Raw genomic sequence first — 26,558 nt, forward strand, 5'->3', positions numbered from 1 at the left:
CGGTTCTCAAGAATGGCTCACTTCATTCCCCTGATCAAACTTCCCAACGCCAAGCAGACTGCCCAGTCGGTGCTGGAACATGTATTTAGACTCCACGGGTTCCCCCAGGACATGGTGTCAGACCCATATCATCTCCCAGTTCTGGCGTGAGTTCGGTGCATTGGTGGGAGCAGGGGTGAGCTTAACATCAGGGTACCATCCAGAGTCCAATGGTCAGACGGAAAGGACCAACCAGTAGCTGGAGACGGGACACCGGATCCTTGCTTCCAAGAACCCTTCTGCCTGGTCCAAGCAGCTGGTGTGGGTGGAGTATGCCCACAACACCCTTCCGTGTGCATCCACCGGGCTGACGCCGTTCCATTGTGCCTACGGGTTTCAGCCTCCTCTGTTCCGACTTTAGAGGAGGAGGTCCGGGTTCCATCAGCACACGCGCTCATTAGGCATTGTCAGAGGACCTGTCGGCAAGCACGGCAGGTCATGCTGCGGTCCCAGGCAGGACAGAAGGCGGCAGCCAACCGGAGGCGGTTGACCGAACCTCGATATAAAGTAGGTGAAAAGGTTTGGTTGTCCACTAAGGACCTTCCCCTACATGTGGCTTCATGTAAGTTGGCGCAGAAGTTCATTGGGCCTCTCCCTGTCACCCGAATCATTAACCCGGTCTGTTCTGTTCTTTTGCCTTACCCAGATCCATGAAAATCCACGTCAGCAAGCCGGTCCGGACCAGCCCACTGGTGCCTCCGGCGCCTCCACAACCGCCTCCGAGGGTCATTGATGGGTACTGCCCAGAGGAGCGGTCGTGGGTTCCAGCAAGACACATCCTGGATCCTGCACTCATCAGGGACTTCCATGCGGCTCATCCGACTCATCCTGGTCGTTAGGGCCGCTGAGGTCATCAGCGACCCTCCACCGGCCTCCCTCTGCGAGTAGGGTGGTTCCCTTGGGCGCCTGGGATGTCGCCCTTGGGGGGAGGGTTCTGTCAGGTTTTGGGTTTATTTCAGGTTTTATTTTGGTATTTCCGTTTTTTACCTTGTCCATGTTTGCTGCCAGTTTTCAATTCCGGACATCACTCCACCTGTCTGTCATTAGCAATAACGCCAGTATTTAATCACCAGTACTCACCTGAATCCTCTGCCAGATTGTCGTGATTTTTTCTGCATTCCAGAATTCGTTTTGATTCCTAGCCTGATACCAGTTCTGTTACCGAGTCCGACCCAGTCTTTGCCTTATCCTTGTCTGTACCGTCGCTGAGTCTGCTCGTTGCTGATTTCTGCTTGTTAACCTGACGTCAAGATTGCCTAGCCCATGTCTGTCATGTCACCGAGCCTGCACTTTGCTGACCATCACCTGTCCACTGACGCCAAACTGCCTGATCCTCTGGTACCGTATTCTGATCTCTTTTCTCTGACCACCGTCATAAGTCTGTCCCTTGTCCGAAGATTGTGCCAGCAGCCCCAGTCCGCTATTCTGTAATCTGTGCAATAAATACTGTTTTACTGGAACCTGTTGGACTGGTCTGTCAAGACAAGGACCGCGCCTGACACTTTTGGCTTGGTGTAGTATATTTACGTACCATATTATATATTATTATATGTATACTGTGTCATATTATTATATGTATACTGTGTCTGCTGCACTTCTGAAGAATCAACTATCTGTTCTGGTCATTTTAAGGTTGCAATGATCTGTTGTGTTCTATAATTGTTGTACTATTTATTGAGTTGTTGTCTAAGGAATGTCTAGGATAGACTCCAGGAAACAGACATTTACTTTTGAGTTCCTAATTTACTATCACTTATTTTCAGCCTTATATCTTACCCGAATTTAGGAATTATAAATGTTTTTTTGTGTTTCTAAGCATTTGTTTAGTCGGTATTTTCATAAAAGCCTCATTTTAATGCAGTCTTCTATTTTAAAAAATACACAGTGGTTTGTGGTAGTGTGTGTTGATGTGTCTGTGTGAATGTGTATGCGTATGATGCAGTTGGTTTGTTGGGGGCAGGGGCATCTCCAGGCAGGCTCCCTATGGACCGTGGGTCCTCGGGCTCCATTCTCTCAGGCCGGCCTTCCGACTAGGGGGAGTGTTTGTCCCTGGTTCTCATGGGGCGGACAGCATTGACCCACGTTGGCCCACTCTGACCTCGGGTGCTGTCTCTGTGGCTGCTGCAGCTCTGTGGGAGGCTCTGCGTGGGCGGCTTGGGTCGCAACACCTGCCCTCCTGGAACTGAAGGTGTGTGGGCTCCCTGGCTGCTAGGATTCTTTCCTTTGCTTGTTGGATGGGCGTAGTGGCCGAGCTCCTCACATCACCCTGGCTTCCACAAGTGGCATTGTTCATGCACCAACGTCTGCCTCACCTTTTGGGTGAATAATGTTAAGCTACAGTTTTACTAACCTTGTAGTGGGACACTTTCTAAATCCAACTGTAAGTATTACTGATACTTATCACTACCAATATCAATAATGTGTGAATATGGAAATTGTGGTGTTGTATGTCATGATTTTTATTAAGTAGTATGGGATATGTATAACAAATGCATATGTCTATGTAAATGATATGTTTATGTTTGTATGAGTATGTGCATATACCACTATTATTACTATAACACTATTATTGGTATTAGTATTAATCTCCAAGGTAAACCACAGTACAACAGTTGTTTAGATATGAATGTGTCAGCCTAAGGTACATCCCTACTTATTTATTTTGTGCCTATTGTTTGCTTAACTGATTTGTTTGGTTTCAGCAGCTGGTTAGGTATTAACAATATAACACTTTAGATAATAATGTTTAGTGGAGGTTGACAGATATTTTCATTTTACAAAGTCTGCACTCAGTTTTGCCGTATCCATCATTATTGAAATGCATCCAGATGCTGCGTCTTTTTCGGTTTTCAGTCATTTTTAATTTTCATATTTTTCCTGACGTGCTTGCTTTTAAACCTGGCTCCCCATCTGTGTACCTGTACCCCTACATTCGCTGTTTTAGGAGCATCTGGTCTCTTTATGTCAGTCCTCTTACGTGATTGGCTAAATGGTGCACCCATAAAAGTATTCTTCGTTTGTGTGTATGGATTTTCAGTAGAGCTGAGCAATGGCAACTAAAAATTTGGCTCTTTTTGTTTGCTACAAAGCATTGGCTCAGTTCACAAGCGACACATCACTAGTATACACACATCACTAGCCATACAGACGTAATGTCATGGTTTTGACTGGCCGTTAACTTTCGGGTCCACGTTCATGACGACGCTGGGTCGAAGATCCATTGATAGTTTACAGTTATTTTGATTGCCATGTGGATTGGTTAGCGTACATTTACCGCAATGGTTTATATGTAAACATACGTAACTGGTTGAGTTCCGCATGTAAGCTAATAGTTAGCTCGGCTGAGCTAGTCCTGCTGTAAACAATCCAGACATAGTGCTTAAATCCTAGGTGAGTTATGATTGATGGAATACAGCTGGTGACATCATGTGACTGCAAAGTAAAGCTAAAACTGATATCATGGGCACTTAACAGGAAGTGGTTGCAAAATAAAACTGGAAATTAATGGAAACAGTAACTGAGTGATGTGAGCTGTGACAGAACCCCCCTCCTCGTCTAGGGCGGATTCCTAGGCGACCACAAAAAACACAACCAAGCAAGATGCGTGAAGGGAGAACTGGAGAGGGGCTAGGACAAAAACACAGAGGATCAAAATGAGTTGCGGAGAACAGAACCAAGTCCATGAGAGGGAGTGCATAACAAGAGAATGCAAAGTCCAGATATTCCCTCAGGGAGGGAGGTGGCGAGCCGCTGGGCCGAAACGGCACATTCCGTACCCAAAGACAAGGCTGGAGTTCTAGGGGGCCGGCGTCGGAACAGTATGCCTCCAGGAGGAGGAGGAGGCATGCGGTTGTGCTCTCCGGATGGGCGACACATGGGCTAAGGAGGCGTGGCGGCCGACGGCGGCCAATGGCGGCTGATGGCGGCAGAGGCTATGCCACCGCCGTGGCAGGCAACGGCTACCTCACCGCCGTGGGGCCCCCGGGACCAGGCAGCCGAGGTGGCGCCCACCTCCAGCAGCAGGATAAGCCGAAGGCGAGGCCACCCGTCAGCAGAGGAGACGAGAGCCGGCGGGACGCCGGAACCAGCAACCACGACAGACGTGGGACCAGAACCAGAGACGAGGACAGACGTGGTGTTGGAGCTACAACCAGGGACGAAGACAGACAGCTTTGGGGCCGACAAGAGCAGGAACAACCTCCCCAGGGGGGCCGACAAGAGCTGGAATGACTTCCTCGGGGAGGTCGACAGGGACTGGAAACTGGCTTGGCTGGCGTGAGGTGCACACTGTAACTAATGCTGACTGAAACACATGGACGGATACAGGCTGAGGCACGGGAACTGAGGCAGGCTGAGTCGCAGGGACTGATGCAGGCTGAGACGTGGGGACTGACGTGAGCTGTGACAGTATCGTTCGAATGGTGTATTGAATGTACAGCTGCATTGAATCTGCTAGTACTCGCTTTTAATGTTAGCATTTATGAAGCACCAAATATATTGTATACTTCCACTGCTTGTTGTTCTGAGGTAAGAAGCAGGGCAATCTTATGTGCCTCCGGTTTTCTATCCAGCTAAATAGCTTGCAGGTACAGCACGAAACACTGTTTACGTGTTCGCCACTCACAGTCTACATTTCCAGTCCAATTCATGGCATCTGGCGGCTTTACACTTTCCATGACTTCCGCTGCTTTAGGACCGCTCTTGGTACCATGTTGCGTTTTCCACAAAACACAAGAATAAGACGTGGGTAGTTTTTAATCAACTGTCTTCAGCTTAGTTCTACAGGATACCACCACGTTTTGTGCACTTCTTCTCTTAACTCCTGTCTAGCGCTAGCTTTACCTAGTACAGCCACCTAGTGGTATATAGTTTAGTACACATACTGATAATATTACTCTTATCAACACACCTTCCCCCTACTCTGTATTGGCACAGGGATGTGTTTACGTCGGCAGCATGATCAGCTGCACCTAGCCTGTGGGACACTAGAACCTTTCACTTTTTTTAAACACATTTATTATGGTTATTGGTTATGGTTGTTATGGTTATTATGGTCGCTCACATAAAGTCTCACAGACTACTGCTGCTAACTTGTAGAGGATACTAATCAACATAAATAAATAAATGGTATAAAATCTCTCAAAATCTCTTTAGCATGGTCAGAACGCCAGAACGAACGACTCAGCAGATCAACGACTCGTTAATGCAGCAACTTGTTTGTTCTACAGAGGTTTACTATGCACGAGTAAAACTATAAAAAACGCTGTATTTTTTTAATTGTCTTGTGGGCAAAATGAAAATGAAATGCAAACTGTGTTTTTCCGGTAATTTAAAATAAAGCATTGGTCCCACGGGTATTTGAACTCGGGATGGACATTTCCGCCTTAACCACTACACTACCCAGGACTTAAATAACAGCTGTTCACATGAGCCTACAGTATATAACTAAATGAACAACAGCGTTTTAGGACTAAGGGTGGAAGCCATCCGCCATCTACAGACCAGAAGGGCGTAGCCAACACTTATGGTGCAAACCCAGTGATACTGTGTTAAAGGTGAATGCCAATCACAGTAGAGGCTGACACTTTTCATTGTTGCCACTGTAGTTGAGCCAACTAAACTAACTACTAAACAAAACTAGAGACTTATTAATACCCTGATTTTACACTGAATAACTCAAACAATTATTAACTACACCCAAAACTACATGTTAAATAATGGGGAAGAAAAATGAAATTGAAGATTCATGATTCAGTTACAGGTAAATGTCAGACTTGTCACTTCCTGTTACTGAGGGCTGTGCTGTTGCCGGATTTACAGATGTACAGATTACTTTTACACTTTCACTGTCTACCTGATTGTGAGTCTTTTAAAGGGTTTAACATTAAGGGCTGTAACACGCACTTCTGCTTATTAGATCCCCTGCAAATGTTCGTAGTTATCTGGTCTTCTCATTTCTGTTTCTCTTTGCTCTTGCTCAGAGTCTTACTGTATGTTTAGAAATTGCACAGCCGCTAGCCTTGCTGCAGCACGCTACGATCACTCTCTGCGTGTGATTTTCTTTAATTAGTCCTAGTATTTAAGGTGCACCCTCTCTGATCATGTTGTTTGAGAATTGTTTAGTGGATTTAGACTTACCCTCATCCCTGAAGCTGGTGTGCAAGAGCAGACCTGGCGCCACGCGAACTTCGTTCACAACCGGGAACAGCTGATCTCTCTAAGTTTGGCAGCAAAATACTTGACTCTGCCAGAAACGTCACGCTTCCCATGAAGAAATAAGGAGGAAAACTATGGGGTGCCGAATGTAAAAGGAGCACCTATAACTAGTTTTCTCACATTTAGTTAAATGTGTAAAAATCTAAATGTAAATGTTAAATGTGAATGTTAAATGTTAAATGTAAATGTTAAATGTTCGCCAAGTGTAAACTGAATATTCATGAATGTGCAAGTAGACTCCATCCCTACCCTCAAACAGCGCTGGTCTAAGATCAGTGACGCAAACTCAAACACCTCCAACAGTGCGCGCAAACCCCGCCCACATCTGATCTGGAAACTTTTGTTTTTAGCCTGGACGTAACTTCGGCTAGCTAGTATAGTTAGCCAACTAATTCTCCACCGGCGCCACAGAAATATTCTTTTTAAACCTACTTGACTCCTCATTAATGGTGTTTACGACAGAACGGCAGTTTGAAGCGGAGCCTCAGCCCGCACACCTGCCGTTACAGCCCGTTCAATCTCCCCCAACGGGACGGAGTCGGAGCTGGCGGCCATGATGGCTTCGACTTCAGGCTTCTTTCCAGTATTTTCGTGCACCGATCCAGAGTCAGATGTGAGCGGAGCTATGCGTACTGTTTGACGTGTTTGAGTCTGCGTCGCTGATCTAGGATAATAGGGGATGCAGTCTACTTAAATATTCAATTCGATCATTTAACATTTACATTTAACATTTACATTTAGATTTAACATTAAGATTTAACATTTAACATTTAGATTTAACATTTAGATTTAACATTTAACATTTACATTTAACATTTATATTTAACATTTAACATTTATATTTATATTTAACATTTACATTTATATTTAACATTTAAAATTAGACTTTTGCACATTTAACTAAATGTAAGAAAACATGTTGTGTCATTTAGTTAAATGTGAGAAAACTAGTTATAGGTGCTCCTTTTACATTCGGCACCCCATAAAAAACGAGGGGCTGCAGAGGAGGCAAAAAAGTTTCTGGAGGGAATAAAGACCAAAGAAAGACGCTGCGCAAAGAGAAGGTGAGAAGATTCAAGCCGTGTCTCCCTTCAGGACCAAGAGTGTTGATTTCTGGTTTGTGTTTTAAAATGATTTTTATTTTCACATTTTCACATAAAATTATATACATTTAAATATTTTTTTCATTTTTTAAGCTTTTTAAGTGTTTTGGTTTACCTTGTTTAATAAGGTTCCTAGTGCTTTATTGTTATTGGTCAATGATACTGTAGATCCTTTACAAGCAGTGAGCGGTGATGTGGTGTCCACATACACAGACCCTTCCAAATTGGTCCCAGCATCGACGCCAGATTGGATGAGCTCAGCTCAGCAAGTGAGGGGCATACTTTGTCATGGGCAATGTTTGGAAGAAACCTGACACTTTTAGAAATTTATTGACACTTTTATATAATTGTTTTATACAATAATTTAGCCCTATTGTAGTCAGTCTACAATAACTTGATTTAGGTTTGTATATTTTGTAAAATGTTTTATTAAATTATTTTACATACACTGTTTATCACAGTCATCATCAGGCTTAGTTTACAGCACTGGTTTTATGAAAATTGTTGCTCTTTTTTCGGTGTGATGAATAGCACTTTGTGCAATATATTATCATGAGTTATCATGAAACTTACTTGAGTTTAGTTTTCTTCAGTCGGTTCCACTCAATGACACTGGGTGCAGTCCAGTATGCTAGTCTAGACGCTCTTACTTATTTAATTTCTGTGTTCCTTATCCTGGATTTTATGTGTAATGCACATAATTTATAGGGGTGAAGCAATACGTTGACATCATTATGCCATAATTCATTCTCCAATGCCAACATTTGTTCCACCTGTATGACACCTGCTGAAGACATCACAGCAGCCTAAGCAGATGATTCCATCATCTTTTGTTACATTTGCATTCCATCTTAACTTTGTCTTCTTGATGATGCTGCAGCCTCACTGTGTGCAATGGTGGTTGCTGTTACTTAAAAGAAAACTTCATTTTCAATGGGGATTGAATGAAGGGACACCCAGATTTCTCCATATTTTTATGCAGAGAAATTATCATACATTCCCCCTCCAACACAACCTGGTGGAATATTTGCGTTGGGCTCACAGAGTACAACTAGTGTTTCCTGGTTCTCTCTGTACCTGCCCCAGCAATGGTCAGACTGAGAGGGTGCGGAGCCAGCCTGCTGAAGCGCAACTGCTCTGCTCTGTCTGCCATTGTTTTTCTCACATACACGTACAGCACTAATATTCAGTGGTTGAAGGTGCTGCAGTAAATTATTTACAGTAGTACAGAAGACATTGAGTACTTCGGCACAGTCTGATATTCATGGTTAGTTGTATGAGCAAGAGTACAGCGCCAACGAGTTACGCCGTATGGGGGAGTAAGAGGCTGCCCTACAACAAAAGGTTACATTTGAACAGTGTGTTTGAATAAAGACATTGTTTAGCAGCTTTTCATTTTGAATCAAAGCAGACATATGTTAAAAAGTCACAGATTCTTCATTGAGCTAAAGCCCTGTTCTTTTCTTCATCTGCTGTTAGTGGCTGGAAAAATAAGATGGTTGTTCCTTCCATGAGTGTCCGTGACGATACGCGACCTGCCGGTATTGCCAACAAAAGGATGAAATGAATTATTTTAATAGTATTAGAATAAAGAATATAAGGTTGAATATATCAGTGCTCGCTTGGCTGTTCTGTCCCGGTTGTTTTTTGTATTTTTTTTGTTTCCTCTCGGCATCCTGAAGCTAGTTTCCAGCTCTTCTGAACATATGTAACCCAAAACTGATCACAACATATATACACAGTCAGCAGTAGAATCCGCAACTTCAACCAAGAGAAACCGGCAGCGATAGATTCATTGCACCACTGGGATATTCAGTTGTGCTTCTATCAACGCAGAGACACGATGCATCTGGCTGCGGGTTGCAGGATGCCTGCCTTTGGCTCTGCAGGACACCAGCTCTCAGCTATCTGCTGCACGCTGCGGGGGCAGCCTCGTCCTCCACCAAACAACGTAACTCGTCGGTGCTGTACTCATACAACTAACCACGATTATCAGACTGTGCTGAGGAACTCGCTGTCTTCTAAATAATCTACAGTGGGACATTTGGCAATTAAATTTTAGTGCTGTACACATATGTGACGAAAAAACAAGAGCGGACAAAGCACTTTTGCTCCAGTAGGCTGCCTCCATGGTGTAACTCAGCTTAGAACAGAGGGCCTGAAGACATAAAATACAAACAAGCTCAGGTTTATTTTCAGCTCTGTAATCACTGTCACAAAGTGGCTCCACATTTGTGTAAGGGAACGCAAGTCAGGTTTAATTAACTCGATTTTATTGTAAATCAAACGGCTCTTATCCAAAGCTGGAGAGGTAGTGAGAAGCTGATTAAAGCCACGTTCTGTGGAAACGATTTTAAAATAAAAGTCTTTGATTTAACAGACATGTCTCCTCAATGTAGAAATGAACAGAATTGCAGAAGCACCAAATACAGCTCTAAAAACATCAGACTATCAAACATATTTACCATATCAAGGCTACTGATATATTATTATCCACAGAGAAACACAATTGCACACTTTTGATTAAATAACTTTTATTTGAGAATAAAACATGGACTGTGATCCCGACCAACCACGTATCAGCGAGGGTTTGATGGTCAGTCTGCTTTGATGCAGTTCTCAAACACAACCAGCAGATGTTGTTGTTCTGACTGTGTCAAATGGTGTCGAGTAATGTTTCAATTTCAGCCCAACTATGTCATAGTTGCTCAGTGATTCATGATGCTTCGATTTCACCATCTCTAAATGTAAGTAGGTTCAAAGTCAGTAGTGTATGGAGTGTTTGAATGAGTGACCGGTGTGTGTTAGTATTTTATGCAGTCAAAAGAAAAGACAAACCAAGTCACGCAATGCAGGGAAGTGCCGAAGAGACCTGCACTGAGCCAGAGGTATTTATAACCTCAGCAACCTAAGCAGGTGCCACCACTCTGCTGTGACGACGACTTCCTGTCTGCTGACAAAAAAACAGACCTGACACCACTCTGTTCTCACCCTCCGCGGGTGGTCTCATCCACTTTCCAAGCTCGGGTCCTCTACCAGAGGCCAGGGAGCTTGAGGGTTCTGCGCAGTATCCTTGCTGTTCCTAGGACTGCACTTTTCTGGACTGAGATGTCGGATGTTATTCCAGGGATCTGTTGTAGCCATTCCTCCAATTTGGGGGTCACTGCCCCCAGTGCTCCGATCACCACAGGCACCACTGTGGCCTTCACCTTCCAAGCCTTCTCCAGTTCTTCTCTGAGCCCTTGGTATTTCTCTAGTTTCTCATGTTCCTTTTTCCTGATGTTGCCATCGCTTGGTATTCTGTCTGTCTGTATCTGGAAGTCCCACAGGATCTTGTCTCACTCGTTCTCTACCACCTTGGGAGGTTTTTTCCCACTTTGATCTTAGGGTTTCCAGTCCATACTCCGCGCAGATGTTCCTGTATACTATGCCAGCCACTTGGTTGTGGCGTTCCATGTATGCTTTTCCTGCCAGCATCTTACACCCTGCAGTTATGTGCTGGATCGTCTCAGGGGCCTCTTTGCACAGTCTACACCTTGGGTCTTGTGTGTTGTGGTAGATCTGGGCCTCTATGGCTCTGGTGCTCAGGGCCTGCTCCTGTGCAGCCAGGATGAGTGCCTCTGTGCTGTACTTCAACCCAGCCCTTTCAAGCCATTGGTAGGATTTGTTGAGATCAGCCACTTCAGTTATGTTCCGGTGGTACATCCCGTGTAAGGGCTTGTCCTCCCATGATGGTCCCTCTTCCAGCATCTCATCCTCTGTTCTCCACTGCCTGAGACATTCACTCAGCACGTCATCTGTCGGGGCCTTCTCCTTGATGTACTTATGGATCTTGGATGTTTCATCCTGGATAGTGGCTCTCACGCTCACTAGTCTTCGGCCTCCTTCTTTGCGGCTAACGTACAGTCCACTGGATTTGGGGTGGAACCCTCCATGCTGCTGCATGCTCCATGGTGAGGAGCTTTCGTGTCTTAACATCTGTGGTCTGTATCTCCTCCTTTGGCCACCTTATTATTCCCGCAGGGTATCTGATCACTGGCAGGGCATAGCTGTTTATTGCCCGGGATTTGTTCTTGCCATTGAGCTGGCTTCTTAGGACTTGTTGCCTGTTCAAGGTTGCCATTCGCCTGTGGTATTCCAAGGTACTTGTAACTGTCCTCAATGTCTGCTATTGTTCCTTCTGGGAGTGAGACCCCTTCTGTGTGCATAACCTTGCCTCTCTTTGTCACCATCCTCCCACATTTCTCGAGTCCAGTCCGAATGACATCCCAATGTCCGAGCTGTAGATCCTTGTGGTGTGGATCAGTGAGTCGATGTCTCGCTCATTCTTGGCGTACAGCTTGATGTCATCCATGTAGAGGAGGTGACTTATGGTGGCCCCGTTCCGGAGTCGGTATCCATAGCCAGTCTTGTTTATTATTTGGCTGAGGGGGTTCAGACCTATGCAGAACAGCAGTGGGGTCAGCGCATCTCCTTGGTATATGCCACATTTGATGGATACTTGGGCAAGTGGCTTCCCATTGGCTTCAAGGGTGGTTCTCCACAACCTGATCGAGTTTGCAATGAAGGCCCCTAGAGTCCTATTGATGTTGTACAGCTCCAAGCATTCAGTGATCCATGTGTGTGGCATTGAGTCATAGGCTTTCTTGTAGTCGATCCAGGCTGTGCACAGGTTGGTGTGTCGCATTCTGCAGTCTTGTCCGACTGTTCTGTCTACTAGGAGTTGGTGTTTGGCTCCTCTGGTATCCTTACCAATGCCCTTCTGTGCTTCGCTCATGTATTGACCCATGTGCCCACTTATCTTAGCTGCGATAATGCCTGACATGAGCTTCCATGTTGTGGAGAGGCAGGTTATTGGCCAGTAGTTGGATGGGACTGTACCCTTTGAGGGATCCTTCATTATAAGGATTGTTCGCCCTTCGGTTTGCCATTCAGGGTGAGTCTCATCCCTTAGCAGCTGGTTCATCTGTGCTGCCAGGCGCTCATGGATTGCAGTGAGCTTCTTTAGCCAGTAGGCGTGGATCATATCAGGGCCGGGTGCTGTCCAGTTTTTCATACCTGAGACTCTTTGTTGGATGTCTGCCACTGTGATAGTCACTGGATTCTGTTCAGAGAAGTTGCTGTGGTCTTCCCTCAGATCCACCAGCCACTGTGCATCACTGTTGTGTGATACCTCCCTTTCCCATATACCTTTCCAGTACTGTTCAGTTTCCAGCCTTGGTGGGTCTGCTCTGCTGTTATTACCCTGCCATTGAGAGTACACTTTCACAGGTTGTGTTGCGAACAGCCGGTTTATTCGTCTGGCTTCGTTGTCTCTGGTGTATCTCTTTAGGCGGCTGGCCAAGGCTTGTAGCCTTTGCTTGGCAGTTTCGAGTGCTTCAGGTATGGTCATCTGGCTGAACCTCTTGGGCATCGGTCTTTTCATTGCACCTCTCTGGGCCTCTGTCATTTGGCTCACTTCCCTCCGAGCTGCCTTCATTTTTGCCTTCAACCTTCGTTTCCATGGTGGGTATTGTTTCTCATGGCTCCCATGATTGCTCTTATAGCCAAGCACCTCTAGGATTACTGATGCTGAAGCGTATATCAGCTCATTGGTTTCTGTGATTGTTGTGGTAGGGATTGCTCTCAATGCTGCATTCACATTTTCCATGAGACTATCTGATGGTACTTCACTTAGCCGTTGTAGTGGGGTTTGGGGTTGCCTGTTCAATCTCACCATGATCTTATCTTTCAGGTCAGTCGCTGCCTCACTCAGCGTATCTGTGCACATTGGGGCTTCGTACCCAATTTCCTGTTGGGGAAATGGTGAAACCTCCCCTCTGACCTGGTGTCCTGGCTCCCCCTTGCCGTAGCATTTGTGTTGTAGCTCGTCAATCTCAAGTTGTGATAGCAGTTGCCGTTTGTGGATGTTGGAACACTGAGCTACTAGTTGCTTCGCCGTCAGTCTCGAATGTGGGTTTCTCCGTTCCCAATCGCCGCACATTCTTTTCATGTAACCCCTCTGACTAGGGTTACTTGAGTAGTAGCATTCCAATAGTACTCTGTTCTCGCATCTTAGCCATTTCTTTCTTGTCCCAGTAGCCCACTTCTCGCCAAGGTGCTCTGGTTCCCCAACACCTGACGCAGACCTTGTTAGACCGGGCGACGTCTGAGCTGGTATCTCATGTGGTTCTTTGTCTCTCATCATTATTAGTTAGGCGGTAGCTTGAAGGGTCTTGCCCAATGACCCACACTGGATGCTTTTTTGCCCTAACGGGGATTCGAACCGGAGACCACATACGTGGTGAGCACGTGTCAATGCCAAAAGAAATAATAAAAATCTAACAATGTGACATTAAAGTTGCTTCAACAGGCTGCCCTATACATTACATTAGCCATTGAATGTAACGTTAGCAACACAGTGTAAAAAGCTAAATAGTCTGTTCATTGTTCATTAAACATTTTAGTACAAAAGAGCAAATACAATTTGTAAGCAGCGCTTAGACACCTGTTGCTAACTCTTTACAATATGACACAGTTAGTGTTACAAAATATTTTTACCTAAAGTGTAGGACACAAATTCTGAAGCGACAATACATACAGTACAAGCCAGGTTTATATTTGAACAGAAAATCACAGCAGATGCTGAAAAATATCTACAAATGCTACAAGACACCGAGCTACTAACAAATGCTGCTCAAAGCAGGAAAGATGTGAACTACGTAACAAAAAGCGGTTACAGGCACAGGTAGGAACAGAATAGCTGTCCAAATTCTGAAACCCAAATCTAAAACCCACTGCCTGATGGCTGTAATGTTATCAGTTGAAACTGACCCCAAACCAACTGACCTTCTGCTTGACCGACAACTGAAAAAGTGAGTGGTGGAGTTGGAGTAAAGATTCAGCTCTGTTAACCCAGGATCAGCGTTAAATCACATGCTCAGCACCCAATGAATGAACCCAGAGTCTGATAAATTGAACTTATTCACACAGTCCAGAATATGCAAATCCAGAAATTTGCTGTGTGGATTTTAACACCCAGGTACAGTGCAAAGCACTGAATGATAAAGCTCCATGTCATCTTTCAGAGCTCGTAGTTGTTCATGTTCTCAGAGTGCAGAGAAAGGCTTTATATACATGTGTCCCTGTACAAGTAGGATGTTGGTCAATGAGCGATTTCCACTGCTCGATTGTAATTGGACCTACTCTACTTAAAGAAATACTTCACCAAATTTTATTGGGCATTGATCAAAAACATGTTAAGTAATATTTAGGAATGAAGGGACACTCCGCTTCCTCCATATTTTCTAGGCAGACAAATTATGATTTATTCGACTGCATAAAGACGTCTTTCACGTCATCTTCAACTGTCTTGGCGATGCTCATTGTGCTCACAGACTACAACTACTGCTTGCTGGCTTTCTCTGTACCTGCCCCAGCAACGGTCGGGCTGAGAGGAGGCGGCACCAGGCTGAGAGAAGGGTGGAGCCAGCCTGCTGTAGTCAAACTGCTGTGTCCGCCATTGTTTGTCCTGCTCTGGATTGTTTATGATACAGTAAGTTCTACTGTGTATTAGTACAGTCTGATAAATGTGGTTTTGAGCAAAAGGAGACTTTATTGCAAGAAGATGAGCCTGCATTTTGGATCAATTGAGCGTTGTCGTAGACATTTGTAATAAAGGCACATGATAGAGTTGTCTTTTGGGTAATTTATTGTAATAACAGAAAAATAAATTATAATGGGAAAAGTGAATTAAAAGCTAACTGGGGAGATCAAAACATACACCACGGAGGTATAATGCAAAGATCACACAATCCTCAAGTTGTCTTTGCCTTTTAACCCCTCTGTCTGACTATGGTGGAATGTCTGTCTAACCCATTCAAATTGCATGCATCCCTTCTCTGTCGCTGTGTGTGTGCAAAGATGTTTACATTCTCACACCTGCCCCACTGGCATCTAAGTATACAAGTACACAACTCCCCAGCCTTGGGCTTGGGAGTCCAGAGTCTATTAGGCAGAGACAACCATTGAACAATCTAAATGAAAAGTCAAGTTCGTAAAACATATAAAAGACAAAACATAAGATAACATAATTCATAACCTAAATGAGAATAGGAGAAAAACGTTTTTTCCCATAACACTGCCCCCTTTTGATTACACACTAAGAATAAAAATTGTCAAACATTTGATTTTGTATTAATAAAAGTCCCTTGCAAATGAAACAATAAGTGTTAGCTAATCAAGATTCAAAAATACACCTTCACATAAAATACAAGTAACTTAGGGGTGAAAGGTTGGGAGCTGTTTTTGTGGGTTATTAATTATACAAGAATAACCTTGGTATGAGCATGTGAAGAAAATTGGCCAATAATCGTATTTGTATCAGATTATATGTTATGATTAGATAGCAAACAACAAAGGAAAGGGTAAGAGAGGAGAAATGAAAAGATTGTCACAATAAAGCAATTACGCTTTTGTAGTCTCAGCATCACCGTCATCATCACCAGAGAAACTAAGATCATCATCAAAGTCATTAAGTGAATTAGTGTTTGGGTTTCTGAACATGGTGCATTGTGTCATTTGATACGAGAGTGCTGCTGAGGTCGCACACATGATGAGACCCCTAACCAGTGGAATAACATAACAACCAAGCAAGAGAATCGCAGCCATCACAATGATAAAGGAAACAGCTGCAAACATGTGAACAGATTTCCATTTTCCAGACATTTCGTCTAGTAAATTCCAAGGGGAAGAACCTATACCAGAGTTAGCTGAGACTCTGAAGGCCGTGGAGCGCCTTCTCCACAGTACCATTAGAATCAGTGTTATTCAGGATGTAAGTACAATATGCCTCCCTGAACATAACACAAACGTTTCCTTTCTCTGTGTGGTGAGTGAGCTCTGCTGCTCACTCGAGCAAAAACAACCAAAAAAAAGATGGCTTGCTCGCAGATAGTGAGTTTATTCAGTCCAAAAGTATAGTGCAGGAAAGAATCAGGTGCAGTATTTACAGTTGCTCCAAAACCCCGCGGGTGCAACAGACAAAAAAGAAACAGAATGATAAGGACAACTATGGATGTGGAAATCAACCTGAAAAAAAAACCTGCTCAAATAAAAGGAATGTCTCTTCTCTTCGTCAACACTCTCACCAACCAACTCGCTCTCCGTCCAGTCTACTCTCCCCCACAAGGGAGTTTGGCCACTCTTCTTAAAGGCCTGGCCCCGCCCCCTTCAACTGGGTTGAACCATTCTCCAGAAATTTCTGGAAACTAAACATATATAACCCCAATATTCACCTTTAAACAGGTATAAATCAATCACCCATATTTCAACAATAATTCTCAGATATATAACACAAGAATACCCCACAAATAATGACTAGGACCAAATAACAACAAACAAAAGTGGTTTCGCCGGACGAGCGCCGAGGCGACACTGCAATGACGTCAAAAGTGAGCGTCGCCCAGCTGTCCGGTTTTGCCGGCGCGACGCGGGAGTCCGACTACTCCCGACACGTAAGTAATGACACAAGAAACCAAAACCAACAAAAGTGACAAGTGTATGTGGTTAGTCTAACGGCGTAACAGGATGGGATGGTGGTGAAATGTCCAAATGCCTGCCAGTTGCGTGTGCACACGCTCTCTGTGGCCAATCAGCTGGTGCGTGTGTGTGCGCACAGTCCGGGGCTGCTCAGTGGGAAACAAACCGGCGGTTTGTCACACTCTGCTAACAACATGTCTACGGACATTCGATTCTGCCATGCTACAGTATCTGGGATGTACTGTAGGAGCCAATTGTTCAGACATGCCCATGGGTAACATTAATAAAACGCTGCTGATTATAGTAAAGATAATTAATCCAAGCCAATTTCAAATTAACCTCAATTATGGTACCTATATGAGGTTGCATACTCGTCCACCCTGCCAGGTACTCGTTTCGGGCTTTAAACTCGTCTGGCACCCCTTGTGGACTGCCATGAAATCTAGGCAAACATTTGGGTCCACAGCTCCGCCAGGAGCCTTTCGCTTAAACCTCTTAAACCTTGAATACTTTTGCTGCGCTGAGGGCAGGAGGTGTATTCCCCCTGTGATGAACATCACCTGGGTACAGGTGCCAGTCCAATGTGGGAAATTTTGTGTTCGTCATGAGATGCTATGCCTCTGGCTGAGGGTTGTTCCTAGGGGGTCATCAAGCATTTGGTTATCAAATGGTGGGGGTTTCACTGTAGTGACCACGGGGACATTGTTAAAGGAAGTAAAGGGGGGTTTACTGCACTCATTTATATCAAAGACAAGTCAACAGCTCATGTGGGGGTTTGTAACAGGGTATAAATACAGGTCTTGTGTCCCAGATACTTTGTACATAGTGAGATGTGCCTTACGTCTTAGATGTAATTGTGATCCACTTCGTGTCGACATGAGAGTAAACTTTGAGATGGTTTATCACACTGATGATCTCCGGTTGATTTCTTTATAAGAAGATTTCCACAACACCAGTTAGATGGTAAATTGGGCCTGGGATGGTCCCTGCAAAGCCACCACATATCAGACAAAAACTTTTCCTGTCATGCTAAGGAGATGGAGGACGGAGCAACTTGAAAGGCATTACCTATGTATGTATGTATGTGTAAGAGGGTAAGGGCACAGCATCAGGATCAGTTGGAACAGGAAACTGGAGCACGATATTCTCGGGGTCAAGCCCATGTGCGTTTGAGATGTCCCACATTAGATGACAATTCCTCCACTGTGGCTAGAAGGGGAAACACTCATATAGGCACGTAGCACATACGGTGTAGTATAAGGGAGCGTCAGGGTCCTTCTCCATCACCTTGATGCCAGCTACCTCAATTCTCTCATATGTTATCGGATTTTACATCTCCATGCCACAGCCTAAAGTGTGTATGGCTCACATGTGGTAAGTTTGATTGCATCTTGGAATACTAGGGTCTGCAGTATACCTACAACTAGTGTCTCAATTCTTTAACTATCATTTGTTGTAACAATAACTTTTTGTTTTTGAAAGGAATGGGCACAGCTATAAGATCAGGTCTAGCGACGCACGAGTGGTTTATGAGGGACTTAGAGGTCTACCTGATGTATGCTAGCTATAGCTTTCCTGTAGGGTTCTGCTTCTTGGGCAAGCTGCCATGCCTTTAGATGTCTAATTTTACGTTTAGGTCTGTTTCGAATAGGAGTAGAGTAGGCTGACCAGAATAGTCAGCCTACTATACTATAATACTATACTAAAACTACTATACTACTATACTAAAATATATATACTGTCAGGTTCTGGTTCTGTTTTTGGTTTTATTTTGTAAGGACGCTGTTCATCAGCCATATATTCATGTTTTGGGTTTCCATTTCCTGTTTTATTTTGGTAGTCTCCCGGTTTCTTTGTTTTTGTTCTAGCACGTCACAGCTGTTCCTGCTTCACCCGGTCATTGTACACACCTGCACTTCATCAGTAATCACTCACCTTGCATTTAAGCACCCCTTCTCACACCAGTACTTCGCCAGATCGTTTCGATCGATTCTTTGATTCTTTGTTCTCACGTTCCAGCATACTCTAGTTCAGCTTATCCTGTTGTCGACCCGGTTCCGTTTCTCTGACCATTGCTTCCTGCCTGATCCTGACCAGTTTCGTAAGTCTACTCTGTTGCTGAACTTTGCCTGTTTCTGGACCCGTCTAAGCCTGTTGATTCTGTTCCTGAGATCTGAGCCTTTTGTTAACCTGTGTATGACCCGGACTGCCTTGTGACTTCGCTTCTGGAATAAACCCACATTTTTTTCATCATCCGCATCGTGTCCTGGCGCTGTGCATTTGGGTCCTTTATATGCCGTTCGCTGTCATATACTCTTCTTGATTAATGATTTATTTTAATATTTTATTTAGCGAATCCTAAATATGTGTGACGTTGCTGTGTTGGTGGACAGGTTGAGTGATTGCTTTGGGGGGGGGGCAGCAACCAGCTGCTGAAACCAAGCAAATAAGTTAAGCAAACAATCGGTAGGGATGTACCTTTGGCTAACACATTCATAACTAAACAGCTGCTGTACTGTGGTCTACCTTTGAGATTAATACTAATACCAATAATAGTGTTAAGGTATGTGCACATGCTCATACAAATATATACATGTATCATATACAAACACATGCATTGTTATACACAGAGACAGCACCCAAGGTCAGGGTGGACCACTGTGGGACCACCATGGGTCGTATTCGTATCGGCCCGACCCTATCCCCTGGCACCAATTGGTGGGGGTCAGCAGAAAAGAGACCACCCAGGCAGCGGTTTCATGTACCCCGGGCTGAAAACGGGACCCCCAACAAACCAACCTCACAACCATCACATGCATACGTACTCACACTTATAAAGATGCACATCCACACATACATCAACACACACTACCACAAACTCTCTCAGAACTAGTCAATCACACGTGAACCTATGCACTCTCAGATAAAGTCTCACACCCACACCATTCGCTTAATGTCATTCATGGGGAGGGTAGGTGTCCGGCCTGCCGCCCATGTGGCCCCAGGCAGGGACCGCAACACCTCCCGAGCACCTCCTTTCTACGCTGTCTGATGACTTGACCATGACTGTCAGTGAAAGGTTAAAATTAACTGCAGCTGTAAATAAAGTAATTATGAGCAAAACAATTTGGTGTAATATAATACATAATAAAAATTATGTATAAAATTACATAAAAACATACATGTATATTAATACAATTAAAGTGATAAGTAACAGAGGAGAGTAACAAAAGATGAAGCCCAACACAACAGTGTCACAATCAATGTCTCGTAACCATCTGTTTCATTCTGTTGAACAGTAGCGTTAGACTGTTTCTAACCTGTGTTGACACATTGAGAGTTCATTGTAGTTCTTCAGGTTGTGATCAGCTGATCAGAGACACTTGGGATTTGTTATCACTGCCGGGTTTCCCTCCCAATGTCACCTGTGTCACTGTCACACCCGTGATGTGAAGAGTCTACACGTCGTCCAGCGTCTGCAACTCAAGGCTGCTCGTGTGTGTGTTTTCTCAGGAACGTGTGTGTAGATGTATGGTCTGATAGTGTGATTCACCGGCGCAGCTTCAGGCGGCGCTTGGCTCGCACCTTTAGCTGAACGGTCAACGCAGCCTCGCCTCAGTGCGTGTGTAAGCACAGCGAGGGTCGTCCTTCTCACATTTCCTCACTTCCAGTGAGTTTTCCATGTAGTGTAGGTGTGGGGTCATCTGTCGGATCCGGGACCTTCCTGCAGTGGATGGAGTGAATCCAAGTCGCTCTCTCCGCGACCTTTCATTCTGTCACGATCTGGGTTTTTGTTTTTCGTTTTATTTCTTGTTTCTGGTATTAATTCTGAAGGACTCTCTGTTTTCACTTATCATGTTTTGGTTTCCTGTTTTATTTTGATAGTACTTCCGGTTTCTGTTTTCATCTGGTTAGTTCCCGTTTCACGTCCCGGTCTCATTACACACACCTGTCTGCTATTAGTAATCAACGCCAGCATTTAACCACCACCAGTCACATCGGTCATTGTCAGATCGTCTTGTGAGAATACTGTCGTGCCACGCTCCATCGCCAGTAGAGTAAGTTTTCTGTTTTGTTTTGGTCTTGCCGATGTTAGCCGCTGTCAGAGCTCTTGATGCCAGGTGCCTGACCGGGTGATTATTCTTGTTTTTGTTTGGACATTTACCGGACTGTATTTAAATAAATTACCAGACTGAGTTGGTTCTCCAGCCGTGCATTTGGGTCCTGCATCACAATCACGTTTCCGTCAATCTGTGTCTCTTTCAAAACCGTGTGGGTCGTCAGAAAGACATGGAAGGGGCCTTGCCACTGTTTGGAGTTCCAGTGCTTCCTCCTGAACTCCTTATCGATCACCCAGTTCCCAGGTTTGATGGTGTGCAGTGGTCCTGTTGCCTGTTTGGGCAGAGATGCTTTCACCTGCTGGGAGATTTGAGAAAGAACACAGGATAAGATCTTATAGTACTGTAACGTTGCGTCTTCGCATATTTCAGTAGGTGGTAAAATCCTAGTCTCGGTCTCAGGGTGGAGTTCCATCATAGGAGGTCTACCAAATAGCATCTCATACGGGCTGAGGTTTGTTCTCATCCTTCTCCTCATTCACATGTATGACAGCACAATGGGTATAGCCTGAGTCCATTTAAGACCAGTCTCTGAGCAGCACTTAGCCAGTTTGTTTTTCAAAGTACCATTCTCTCTCTACTGCCCCTCCGCTCTAGGGGTGGTAATAGCAGTGCTTTCTGATGTCAATGTCCAGAAATTTCCTTACTTCCTCTAGGGCAAAATGTGAGCCGTTGTCACTGCTTATTTTAGCTGGGAAATATCTCTGTCAAGAGCGCTTTAGTCACTACATGGCTGTTAGCATGTTTAGCTGGGAAGGCCTACACTCATTTTGACCACATATCAACAATCACTAAACAATACTTTTTACCTTCTGCTGGCGTTAATTTAATGAAATCCAACATTAAATGCTTAAACGCCTGTTCCAGTGGTGGGTGAGCTGCCAGTGGTTTTGCAACCATCTTACCTGGATTGTGCTGAGCACATGTCATGCATTATTTACAGTATCTTTGTGCATAGATTGAAAATCCCTTTGTCTAACAATGTTTTGGGCGAGTGTCTAACATCCCCCTTTTGGACATGTGGTCTAACCCATGTGTCAACTTCGCAAAGTGAGGGAAGAAGTGTTTTGGTAGGCATGGTTTGCCATCGGGCCCATACCAAACGGCATGGCTACTGGTGGCGCCATTCGTCAGCCAGAGCCTGCGTTCCTGTGGCGTAGAGAATATCTGAAGATCAGGAAGAGATGAGGGAGGAGAGGGAGGGGAGGGTTGGAGGGAGGAAAAGAAACAGGGATCAGAGGGAAAAGGAAGCCGAGAAGCTGCCTTTGCGGCCGCGTCTGCGCTTGCGTTTCCAGCTGCAATGGGGTCAGACCCCCCCGTGTGTGCAGGGCACTTACAAACAGCAATAGCTGTAGGTAACAAAATAGCGTCCAGCAAATCAGCAACCTTATCATGATGTAAGATAGGTTTGCCATCAGACTTTAAAAATTTTCTGTGCTTCCACAGAACACCAAAGTCATATGTGACACCAAAAGCATATCTGGAGTCTGTGTAGATGGTAACAGACTTCCCTTCCGCTAGTTAGGGAGCTAGGTTAATGCCATCAACTTTGCAGCCTGAGCAGAGTAGTAGCCTGGTAAAGCACCAGACTTCAAGATGGTATGACAAGTGCAGACTGCATACCCAACCTGAAATTTCCTAGTACGAGGGTACCTGGAGGCAAAGCCATCAAGGAAAAGATCAGAGTCAAGTATTGGCACTTCAGACAAATCTGGGCGTGAAGTGCAAACCTGGCTCAAAACTGAAACACAGTTGTGAGGCTCGCCATCGTCAGGGCCTGGAAGAAGGGTGGCTGGATTTAGCACATTGCACCTCTTGCACAGCAAGATGGTGTTGTATATAAGCCATCAAGCTGTAGAAAGATGTGATGTTTTTTGTTCCAGAAGGATCAAAGACACAGCATGAGGAATCAACAAGGTGATGTCAGAGTAGCCAACAACATCACGTGAAGCCAGCACGGCTTTCTCTTCCGCCGCCACTGCAAACCTCCTATTATCTTCTCCTGGTACAGACTGACTCACGCTTCAACTGATGTTTATGATCATTTTAATCTTCTTTTAATCACGCCTTAAACACTGTGAAAAACTGAAAAGAAGAAAATAAAAATTAACATTTTACCATACAATCTTCTGATAACGTATTGTATTGAAATAATACAGCATGAAAATTACGTTTTCAATATTTACAAAACTTCTGTGCAACAAGCAATAAACATACCGTTTGCGCCTTCTGACCAGGAAATTAGGAGTTATCACTGAAATGCAGTAGTTTAGACCTTCTTTCTTAACGTGTTACTTATGTTGGAAAAATACTGCCTTTAATCATTGAAACATATTTTGCTGAAGCCTCGTTAGCTGTGCTATAGCCTTGAAGTTTTCTCCCTTCTGCTCTGCTAGAAATAGGGAGTATCGGTGTGTAGCATCCTTATCTGATGAGCCCAATGCTTGCTTTGTGCAGGAAATATTTCCCACGTACTGTGTGACTATGCACGTCCCACAATGCAATACATATTATGAGCTGAATCCTTGTCTTCTCTTCAGTGAGAGGAAGTTGCCTTTGCTGTAAACCGCTCACTCCTTGCAAGTAAAATCCTGAAGAAGGTCTCAACTGATTGTGTCTGCTTTGTTTAAGATTTACAAAGGGAACTAACAATTTCCCTAACATAATTGGGGGCTCGTCCGGGATCCCAAGATCCTCTCTTTGCCGGGACATCGAGTCGGCGACTGAAGTCTGTGCACAGCCAGGTTTGGAACCTGCAGAAAATCCTGGGAGGTGAATTCCTGCCCAGGTCAGACGTCGGCTGGTGGTCCGACGAGGCGAGGTGACGGGATCCTGAACCAGGGCCAGGACACAGATCAGGCGAGTATGAAAAGAGTAAATCCTAAGGTATCTTAAATTCCGTGAGTGGCTCACGAGGTAAAAGAGGACGGGGTCCTCGTAAAATAGATTAATGATAGTTTGTCTGATTGAAGCAGAGTGGAAACCTGACGGTGTTAATGTAAACTCTGTGATCAGCTGAAGTAAATCAGACTATATAAATAAGTGTTATTGTTTGTTGGTCTCTAAGTGAATTTTAACTTCTTAGAGGAAGTCTCAGAGACCTTTTGTGTTGTGTGTCTGATTGAGATCAAAATTAAGAGGTTGGTTTACTGAGACAGCTGTGTCCGCAGGAAACTAGTTCCTGTAGAAGCTTGGCACAGTCGATGATCTCTGCGAACACTGTGATTGATCGTTGATCTCAATCCTCGTAGTGTAGCAAATTAAAGAACACTAAGGGTGAAAACCTTGAAGGTGATTCCAAATACATGTCTAAAAGTCATTCTCAGTAATAATAATAATTTACACCCAGATAAGCAGATCTTCTCAGTTATAGATAATAGTAATGCCTTTTGTAGCATCCAAGTTCCCCCAGATTCACAATTTTGGTTTGCGCTTACTTACAAAGGTCAGCATTGCACGTACACCAGGCTACAATAAGGTTATTGTAAAAGCCAGACTAGTTTCCGACTAGTGTATGCCAGCAAATCTTGCTAAATTTACACCCCCACACAGTAGTCAGATATTACTGTACACAGATGATGTTCTGGTAGCGTCACAGACTGAAGAAGAATGCAGGAAAGATACTGTAGCACTTCTTTCATTTTGGCCAGAGAACAGTCACAAGGTCAGTAAAAACAAACTGCAACTGTTGAAGAAAGAACTTTAATATTTAGAACAAAGTGGACAAAAATTGACCAAAATAGAGTGTTTAAAAGTAGAGAACCTAGACCAGATTTACAGGACAACCCAACCCATACTGCTTATGCATTTACAAATTATTCTAAAAAAATGTTGTTCCCGATGCATCACTTGCTCTAAATATAACCCTCAAGGAATTATTCGACAAACAAGAATAACATTCCCTATAGCAGAATATCCATTTCATTATTTGCATATTGGATTTTTGTGAATTAACTAGCTGTCAATGTAAAAAGTAGTGTTTGACAATTATTAACCTTTTTTTCCAAATGGATAGATTCACTAGCTGTAGCAAAACTCTAGTAAAAGATATAATACGATTTGGCATACTAAATCGAATTTGTAGTGAAAACGGACCACACAGATTTTTCCTAGCTGCTGCTATCAGACTATATAACCAGAACTGTTCTTCCTATTGCTACATTAGCTCACCTACTGCATCAGTGATTTATGTAATAATCTCCTCTGTACACCATTTGTGCAAATCAGAACAATATTTAAATTTATACAACCCTTCCAATTCTTTCCATATGTCAAAAGTGTTAAATCACAAGATCACAAGAAATGTTTTTCTGAAAATGCTTTTCAAGATGTGCCTTGCCCACAGGAGGGACCACTGCAGGTTGGTGACTGGGTGTACATCGGAGTCATAAAGTGCAAGAACTTGACCTCATCCTGGTGGGAGGGCCCACACAGAGTGACACTGGCAACACCTAGTGCGTAATTCCCTGTTTGAGGGCCATGATCATCAGGCTGGTGAGTCAAGGCCTTCTCAGGGTGTGCGCAGTCATGTTCTCTCGGCAAATACACTATACACCTTTGAAGCTCGATAACTGTGAAGAGGATCTCCACGATGTCGACGGAAATGGACGCTAAGCTGTAAATATTGTGCTTCTGTGCTTTTGACATTGCCTACAATGTTGTAACATTTATTCCATGTTTCATGACGACTGCACTGAAAATCGAAAGAAGTTGTTCTTTTCTGATGTATGCATTATTGTTTAATGAATGTTTCAATGTTAAACAGGAGGGAAATGTTGGAAAAATACTGCATTTAATCATTGAAACATATTTTGCTGAAGCCTCGTTAGCTGTGCTGTAGCTTTGAAGTTTTCTCCCTTCTGCTCTGCTAGAAATAGGGAGTACCGGTGTGTAGCATCCTTATCTGATGAGCCCAATGCTTGCTTTGTGCAGGAAATATTTCCCACGTACTGTGTGACTATGCACTTCGCAGAATGCAATACATATTATGAGCTGAATTCTTGTCTTCTCTTCAGTGAGAGGAAGTTGCCTTTGCTGTAAACTGCTCACTCCTTGCAAGTAAAATCCTGAAAAAGGTCTCAACTGATTGTGTCTGCTTTGTTTAAGATTTACAAAGGGAACTAACAATTTCCCTAACAACTTACTCAATTCTTCCTTCAATTACTTCATGATTTATAAACTACTTCCTGTAGCATAGGTGACAGGAGATTATTCGAAAACTCCAATATATTAACAATGTAACTGTTGAAATATATTTCTATTTTATTTATTCATCATATTCTATTATTCATCTCATTTATCTTTGTTGTTTATTCATTATCTTTTACATATAATACCTTTTTACATTAACCATTTAAGGTTTGCATTTGCTGTGCCTTATAACCACATTGACAGTTGCACAGACGTCTAACCACAAGCTTAAGTTCTTATACTTATACTTATACAATTGCATTCTACTTCCGCCTCTCGAGGAGTGCAGACGTGTTTTCTTTCTGCTCCCACTCTGCTTTTGCTTGCAGTGTCCTTGTCTTGTCTTTTTCTGAGCACCCTGATCTGCTATTCT

At 43.9% G+C, this 26,558-nt stretch overlaps 1 protein-coding gene across 4 annotated transcripts in view; it reads left to right on the forward strand.

Annotated features, from left to right (window-relative positions):
- phf14 (PHD finger protein 14) overlaps positions 1-26,027 on the forward strand; it is a 200,811-nt gene extending 174,784 nt beyond the window's left edge. The window contains exon 18 of one of the 4 annotated variants that reach the window (XM_055512716.1): positions 25,341-26,027. In XM_055512716.1, coding sequence (XP_055368691.1) covers positions 25,341-25,457 — 117 coding nt within the window. In that variant the 3' untranslated portion in view covers positions 25,458-26,027. Of the gene's footprint in view, positions 1-685; positions 1,858-23,626; positions 23,947-25,340 lie in introns of those variants that run through there. The other 3 variants (XM_055512715.1, XM_055512717.1, XM_029166211.3) reach the window with 3 other exon arrangements.
- The last annotated feature ends 531 nt before the right edge of the window (positions 26,028-26,558 follow it).

Source organism: Betta splendens, chromosome 11 (assembly GCF_900634795.4).
Source record: "Betta splendens chromosome 11, fBetSpl5.4, whole genome shotgun sequence".
Taxonomy (NCBI): Eukaryota; Metazoa; Chordata; class Actinopteri; order Anabantiformes; family Osphronemidae; genus Betta; species Betta splendens.